General features: G+C 37.3%; 1 protein-coding gene across 1 annotated transcript in view; it reads left to right on the top strand.

Moving 5' to 3' along the window:
* PIGK (phosphatidylinositol glycan anchor biosynthesis class K) overlaps positions 1-8,533 on the top strand; it is a 143,963-nt gene extending 135,430 nt beyond the window's left edge. Inside the window, exon 11 of the mRNA XM_082863410.1 lies at positions 6,470-8,533. Within this exon, the coding sequence (XP_082719536.1) occupies positions 6,470-6,586 (117 nt within the window). The 3' untranslated portion in view covers positions 6,587-8,533. The remainder of the gene's footprint in view (positions 1-6,469) is intronic.
* Positions 8,534-9,018: the final 485 nt, after the last annotated feature.

Here is a 9,018-nt window from a genome sequence, read left to right on the forward strand (position 1 = left end):
ATACATCTTGTGCTGTGGGTATTCCTGGATATTTTATGTTTTTTACTGCTATTGTGAATTGAATTTTTTTCTTTTCTGTTTTCCGATTCTTTTTTTTTGGCGGTACGGGGGCCTCTTACTGTTGTGGCCTCTCCCGTTGCGGAGCACAGGCTCTGGACGCGCAGGCTCAGCAGCCATGGCTCACAGGCCCAGCCACTCTGCGGCATGTGGGATCTTCCCGGACCGGGGCACGAACCCGTGTCCCCTGCATCGGCAGGCGGACTCTCAACCACTGCGCCACCAGGGAAGCCCCCGATTCATTTTTACTGGCACATTGGAAGGGTATTTTTTTTTATATTTATCTTAAATCTGAACTCTTTATTCTCAATAATTCTGAGTTGATTTGTAGAGTTTGTTTGTATCTAATTATAAAATCTGCAAATATGAAAATTTACTTCTTCCATGAAGTTATATCTGGATTGGCTGGAAGTTACAGAGTGATATTAACTAACAATAGTGAGTATTTTTATCACAAAAAAAAAACAGTGGTCAACTTTCTATTGAAAATAAAATTATAGTTAAAAACAAATCATCTTTAGTTATCCTAGATTAGATTACTTGCTTTGCAAATTTACCATGTGTAAGATACATCAAGATTCTGGGAGATATTCATTTCTCTAGCAGAGGGTTGGGTGGGGGGGCAATATCTAATTAATACTAATTGCTAACTAACTTCAAAAGGAAAGGAACTAAACTTGAGATAGAGATTTCAGGGACTTACCTGGTGGTGCAGTGGTTAGGAATCCGCCTGCCAATGCAGGGGACACGGGTTCGAGCCCTGGACTGGGAAGATCCCACGTCCCGCGGAGCAACTAAGCCCATGCGCCACAGCTACTGAGCCCACGCTCCACAGCTACTGAACCCTCGCGCCTAGAGCCCATGCTCCACAACAAGAGAAGCCACCGCAATGAGAAGCCTGCGCACCTCAAGGAAGAGTAGCCCCCGCTTGCCGCAACTAGAGAAAGCGTGCGCACAGCAATGAAGACCCAACGCAGCCAAAAATAAATTTAAAATAAATAAAAAAATAAATAAAACAGGGTTTAAAAAAAAAAAGAGATTGTAGTTTGGAGGGGAAAGGCTAGAGAGAAGCGAGGTGAGTTAGCCTCTAGATTCCCCCACTTTATCTCCTCGGGAGCAATTCCTAGCATGGTGGCAAGTGGAGTCAGCCTCTTTCCAAGAAGACTACAAGAGAGCTAGAAGTGAGCATAACTGCAGCTCCCTTAAAGTGAGGGATGGGTAGCAAAGAACATTCACAAAATTTACCTCTAGAAGACACTATAGCATGACTTCTTCAGAGTCTGGCTATACATACTGTTCAGGTGTGACAGGTGTTTGTTGAAGTCATTACTTTGTGAAATTTAGCCCAGATGAGTGAATGGGGCTGGATTTCTTATTCTAGGAGGACCCAAGGGGATTATCTTGACAGACCTCCCTCACTTCAACAAAGTTCATGGTCAACAAGGAGTTGCTTAGCTGCCCTTCATACTGTTTTTATATATACCATTGTTGCAGAAACCTGAAGCTACAAGTATGTAGGTGGAAACTTTATTTTCTTATGATAATAAAGGATCAGGGTTTTTCCTTCTATATTGTTTGTCACCTCAGTGGATATATTCCATAGCTTTTGATGGATAACAAACCACTACAAAACTTAGTAGCTTAGAGCATCAACCATTTATTTGGCTCATAATTCTGAAGGTTGGCAATTTAAGCTGAGTTTAGCTGGGCAATTCTATTCTTAGCTGGGCTCCCTCATGAGTCTGTGGTCAACCTTGGGTTGGTTAGGCGATTCTGCTTCTGGAAGTTGGCTAGTTGCTGACTGGAAGACTTGAGTTCTTCTCCATATGGTGTCTGTACCTCCAGAATCCTTGCCTAGGTTTTTTGTCATGGTAGTAGCAAAGGTCTAAGAGAGAGCAGAAGCAGGCAAAGAAAGCCTCTTGAAGCTAGCGTTGGAATTAGGATGCTGTTGCTTTTGTTCCGTTCTGTTGGCCAAAAGAAGTCACAAGGCCAGCTGATTCACAGAGGAAGGACATAGAGTCTACCTCTTGATGAGAGCTGCCATAAAGCAACATATTCCAAAGGGTATGGACACAGGGAAGTATGGGGAATTGGGACCATTTTTTTTGCCATCAGTCTACCACAGTTTGGTGAATGAAGGACTCAGAGATGTGCTTCGGACACTATCTTTGTTGTCAATATAGATTTTAATTTTGCTGTTACAAATTGTGTCAGTGCCCTTTTTATCTCAACCTATTGTCCTTGTACCTTGTATTATTTTTCTCTTTATACTATTCATTTGGTTTTGGCTTCTTGTGCATTTTTATTCAAGTCCATGTCAAATAAAATTTTTCTAAAATTATCTTTTGGTTCTTTATTAAATCTATTCAGAGATATGTTCTCTCTGTCTTCAGGATATTTCTTCTTCATGTGTGGGAGTATTTTTACTCATGGACATCACCGTGTTTTTTTCCCTTTTTGTTAGAGTTCTGTTAGTATTTGCCAACAGAGCATGTGGACGTTTCTCACTGTCTACTTAGATTTGAATGCCTTTTCAGATCCTCATCTGAAGAATAGTTGTTAGACATTCTCCAGTGACTGGCAACCAGTCATCAAATGTGGTTTTGCTAAACTAAACTAGGATCATCTGCCACCATGCTATGTATGCCTGGTTTTTGGACAGTTTAAAAAGGTGAAGTATGTGGAAAAACCATATTTCTTAACATATGTTATTAAAAGAATTTTTCCTGTATTTTCCCTTCTTTGCAGAGATTTTCATTTGGATATTGAACCTTCTCAGATGCAGTAAACCATTCTTAGATGCAGTAAACCCTACCTTCTCACATGCTCTTTACTAGGAATTGTACTTAAATGGATGTAGAAAGAAGTGTGCCACTGGTCAGTTGGGAATGAGTTGCACTACTCTGGCTGCCTCATAAAGCCATCCTCTACTACGGCAACACTGCTTCTCTTAAACAGCAGGCAGAAAAAGGGAGCGAGCTAAAGTCCTTTTCTCAGCTGACAGAATTACTGTGTTTCACAGAGCAAAGCAATCCTTTGTACCCTGTGTACTATTCAGAAAACTGGGCCACCATTAATTTGTTTCTAGACCTGGTTTCTGGACTTACAGATAGTGAAATTGAGGGTTCTTATCAGAGGTTAAATTAATTTTGGTAGAGTGAACTCTTGTCTCTTTCTGTGCCTTTTTCTGTGCCTTTCCTGAGAAGATGGCAGCAGCTGCACTGGCAGGTCTCTACGTGGATGCCATGCTAAGCTAAGAGTCCAAACTGTATTTAATTAATAATTCATTTTCCATTTTTTGTTAATCAAATATATGTAATGAATATCCAATAAAAAATATAGCAACCACAAATAATAGTTTTTTAAAGGGTGAGATTTGCTACTTTTGTTAGCTTGTACAGTGTTGTAATATGAATAAATACATCACTCCATAATAATTTTGGAGTAATAACATATATTTCCTAGTCCTCCATTATTGCCTTCAAAGTTTGCTGTTGGCAAACCACAGCTCTAGCACTTTGCTTTTCTCTCTTGTCCTCTCCTGGGCATCAGTGGTCTAAATGTGGGACATGTTTGGCTGAAGGATCAGGAAGCAGTGCCTCCAGAATTCTCTGAAACATTTTTGGAATAACAGATCGAAATAGCTATCTTTGAGGAAATGATAATTACTTCTAAAGGAGCTATAGTTGTCTTATCTCTGGCAACTATTTCTGACTACTAAGTTTAAGACGTAATGGTATGAACTACCAATGTTTGACTAGTAGAAAATAAACAGGACAAAAACTGAGCAATAGTTAATCATGTTTAGTTCACTCACTTGTTTTTTCATGTCACATGCTTATGATACTTACATTACCTATCTTTAATATAACTATGTTTTGTATTAATTATTATAGATTTTCCACTGGAATTAAGATTTTTCACAATGTTGCACAACGTTCCAAGAGCTTATAAACCATCTGAAATGGTTTGAGAACCACTGAGCTTATCATCTTGTAAGATACTAGAGGGAAGGTACTTTTGTCATCATCGTCATCACACATGATCAGAAGCCATTGTAGACTTGAGTAGAAAGTAACATGAGGAAACATTGGGCTTAATCCTTGGGGTGTTTGGGGAGTTTTCTGGAATGAGTGGTGGAGGGTGAGAGTAGACATGGCAGTGAGAGTGGAATGTAACCACTGTAAACAACATTGTCAGTTCAGTTCATATTAAGCATTTGATTAAAAACTCCTAAAACTCCAGCATTATTGATCCAGATGAAAATATTAAGGTGGATTTCTCTTCTGTTAGTTTGATAAGTTAATTTTGAATTGATGAAAGTTATACAAATTAAAATTTTAAAAATCATTTTTTTTTCAAACATTCTTCCTCATAACTGGCAAACACAGATGAAAGTCATCTAAAAAGTACTTTGAGTTTCATATTATTACTTTTCTAGGTAGGAACGTGTAGTTATAGGATACGTTTTCAAAACTACATCATTGCAGTAACTACGCATTTATTCATTCCTAGGCGGTATGTGTTACTATGCCCTAATTTTACAGATTCAGAAATTCAGAGTGGCGTAGTGGCTTGGCAGGCTTTAAGCATTAAAACTAAACTTTGAATCCAAGGCAGATGATGCTAAATCCCGTGCTCTTTGAACCACACCACAACATGCCTTGGTTTGTAAATTATTTATTTAATTTCTTAAATAACAAAAGTAATATATGTTCAAGGCAAACATTACCTAAATGCATACATTATGTATGGCAAGTATATATTATACAGATATATATTTGTATTTTGGAAAGATGTGTCTAGCAGCGCTATGGTTGACAGATGGAAAAGAGGGAACCTTGGAGGAAGAGAAACTAGTTAGGAAACTATTTCAGTAATCCTGACAAGAAATGATAACAGCCTCCCTCCCTCCTTCCTTCCTTTCCATGTGATGATTTGAGGATTGAGTGAAGAGCATTAGGTGTCCTGCTTATGTAGGGGAAAAACCAAAGTATAAGATGTGGAAACCTCTAAGAGATTTATGAGCCTTTCTGGGATCTAGTTTACATGGTGACTAAAGCAAATTTCAGATTACAGTTTCTTTTCACTTTTGTCTATTCTAAAATAGGATTCTTATAACTGTCCTTACAATCTTGGCTAGTAATTCAGGAAGTAGAACTCATAAAGAGATCATAGTCACAGACCTTCAGTTTCAGGGTCATAATGTAGCTGTTGAAATGACAACTAAATGGGGAAGACTGGTCTGCCTTTCTTTGCTGGCCAAAAAAAACACACAAGACACTTGGCTGGATGTTGAAGGGTAAGGAACGGAGAAGGGCATGTAAAATGGACTCAGCCAGACCTTGTCCCTGGAAGTTTTCAGGGAGATAAATGATAAAGGTGACTATAATAGTAGGTAGGAGTAAAAGTAGAAGGGGCTACAGATTCAAAGAAAAGAATTTATCATCCAGGAAAATCTGGAGGAGTTGGCATTTGAGTTAGTGAGCTTTGAATAGGAAGAATAGAATAAGGAGCATTCTACCTCAAGGGAGTAATATGACCAAACTCACTGGCCCCCCAAATATTTGTTGAATATCTGAATAAATGGAATCAGGTAGCATTGTTGTTCCACCAACTTACTCGGTATAATGTAGTGTCTCCTATATGCCAGGCACTGTGGCAGGTAGGTGCTAGGACTATAACAAGATGACCCTCATAGACAGTCATCCTCTAATAGGAGAGACAAGTAAAACAAACTAATGACTATATAAATTCAAAGTGAAAAAGGACTGTTAGGCTACTGAATAACTTGGGTGAAAAGACATGTTGGATAGGGTAGTCAAGGAAGGCCCCTCTGAGGGAACAAAATGTCATTTGAAACTGATCTTTGTAAGAATCACTTTGAGATATTTACCCTGTTTCAAGTCTTTACCATTGTTGCTTTCCAAATACAGTCCTCCAGGACTGGTTCCAGGACCCCTGCAGATACCAAAGTCCGTGGATGCTCAAGTCCCTTGTATAAAATGGTGTAGTGTTCGCATATAACCTAAGACGTCCTCCCTAGACACTTTAAATCATCTCTAGATTACTTATAATACCTAATACAATGTAAGCGCTATGTAAATAGTTGTAAATATAATGTAGATCCTGTGTACATAGTTTCTGGTGTGTGTCAAATTTAAAATTGCTTTTTGGAACTTTCTGGAATTTTTTTCCCAATATTTTCATTCCATATTTTGTTGAATCTGTGTGTGGAACCTGCAGATAGGGAAGGCTGACAGTACATTTAATTTGTCTAAATTACTCCCCCTGAAAGTACAACCTGTGAATTTCCCATTTTCCATCAGTATTTATTTTATCTTTATTTATTTATTTATTTGTTGACTTATTTACCTGTTGTTAAATTTATAATGTCATCCTTGTTTTGCAGAAACCAAAGCTGAAAGATTGGCATCCTCCTGGGGGTTTTATTCTGGGATTGTGGGCACTCATTATTATGGTTTTCTTCAAAACTTATGGAATCAAGCATATGAAGTTCATTTTCTAGATGCGATGATGTATGAAGAACACTACGTGGAAGACTACAACCTTGGTTAAAAGTTCATGTCTATATATATATATATATATATATATTTTAACATCTTTATTGGAGTATAATTGCTTTACAATGGTGTGTTAGTTTCTGCTTTATAACAAAGTGAATCAGTTATACATATACTTACGTTCCCATATATCTTCCCTCTTGCGTCTCCCTCCCACCCTCCTATCCCACCCCTCCAGGCGGTCACAAAGCACCGAGCTGATATCCCTGTGCTATGCGGCATGTCAGTATATTTTTAAAAATACATTACTCTTGTGTGATTTGGCAGAAAGTATAAGGAAGCTAAATTTGAAAGAACTATTGGTTTTATAACTCAGAAATAATTGTTAATGCAGGTGCTAAATGACACTAAATATATTTGTTTTTCATTTTGTATTATTAGAATATTGGGACAAAGAGATCAGAATACACTCACTGACTCTTTTTGAAAATAAGAATTGCCCCTTGTTTTATCCCCTTTTCATTTGGAAAAGAAAAAAATGTGAAGACATTAAATTCTCACTAGCAAGGGAAACTTTTGTTAGTATTTTTGTATATGTTCTCCCAGTCTTTTTCATACTTTTTTTCTAAAATAGGGAGCATATAGAACACACCATTTTATAACCTTACTTGTCATCTTGCAGTATGTTGTCAACCCCTTCCCTCTCCTTGGATATTCTTCAAGAACACGTGAATGGCTGCACACTATCCATTTCATGAATGTACAGTAATTTATTTAACATTCTTCTATAATTAGACCACTTACTTTGTTCCCCAAATTTTCTTTTGGTTCATTCTTTAATGTGTTAATATTTTGTCAGCTATTCTTGGAATTCTGCAGCTGAAATGATAAGTAGAGATGAATAATCAGTTTCTTAATCTGTGGTACTGACAGTCTCCAGGACCTTATTTACTGTCAGTTTATCTGGAAAATTTAAGATCTTGGGGAATTTCACATACTGATTGCTCAAGAGAAACAAACCTAATCACTTTTCATTTCTAAGCATTCTGTGCTCCTCTAGAATTGATCACCTCCTCTTCTGTTTCCACGCTGAAAGAGATGTTGTTTCATTCTGTTTAAGGTAAACCTTGCCCACTGGCTGGATCTACACTTTTTCTGGGACAATCCCGTAAAACGGATGGACTGTAGGAAAAATTCATGCTTGTGGCCCTGTCTTCGTGTCTGACTGATGTATCACATAAGGCAGTAAGCTCTTTTCTGGTCTCTGACAAGATGCAAGAGCTTATATCCCCATCACTGATTTTTTTCATCTTGCCAGCCATCTTCATGTCTATCTCGTAACTGTAAATGGTATTGAGATTGTGCTTTGCTATCAGCCCCAGATATTGCTTTTTCACATATAAGCGGTAAAAAAAAGTGAAAGTTGAGTATTCATGTCCCATGGGATACTTTTTTGTATTTTATCTGTTTTATCCAGGAACGTCGTGCTAATCTTTATTCACTATGAAGATATGTTTTGTAAATTGTAGGAAACATTCAGAAGACAACGCTTCCTCTACAATAAAACCTCTTAAAATTAATAGTCCTTAGACTCTGTTTTCCTTTTAGCACTTAAAATATTACCCTTTAATTATATGCAAAATGGTCATGCTTTACACAGGCAAAGGATTGACTGTGTTATCTCTCAGATTAGAACAAATGACATTGAGGCTTTTTGCCAGCTCTGAATCTTCATTTTAATTGATCTTTTTATTGCTGCACTAGATAAAAGAAGAAGGACAATTTTTATCTGATTATATGGAGAAGCATCTTTTTGTACATAGAAAGGGGGAAAAACAAACTTAAATTCCAATAGCTGGATTGTAGTAGTGCTAAGAGACAAAAAAAGGTTGACCATGTAAACACTTACATAAGGTCATGGACACTCTGGTGGCTGGGAGCTACTTAGAGTAGTAAAGGAAATATGATTGTTCTTGAGCCAAAGTCATTTAGTTTGAGTATAATGAAACATACCCTGGTGGTAAAGACTACTGGAAAGTAAAAGGATTCCTCTTCAGAGATTGTAGAAGGTGCCCTTCTTAGTTAAAACCAAACTGGGAAAAGTAATACTGGGTATAATATACAGTATTAATTTTATTCCAGACAAATTTCCTAGGGCAATTATTTCTTTCTGTTTCATTATTGAATTTTCAGAATATAGTTAAAGCAAAAAGCTTGAAATATGTTAAAGGTTTAGCTCATAACCATAATCTTTTTACATAAAGTATATTCTGCCTTCAGTAATAAGTAAATCCTCTGCATATGTTAACTGGGTAATATCGTAAGTGTAATTAAATGGCCCAGACTTTAAATGATAACATAAAAGCACATCCTAAATATATTTTCCTTGAGCCACAAAGAGCTGAACACCTGAAAGGTGTTTTCCTTTTGCCTTTCT

This window comes from Leucopleurus acutus, assembly GCF_964270905.1.
Source record: "Leucopleurus acutus genome assembly, chromosome: 2".
In the NCBI taxonomy this organism is placed as follows: Eukaryota; Metazoa; Chordata; class Mammalia; order Artiodactyla; family Delphinidae; genus Leucopleurus; species Leucopleurus acutus.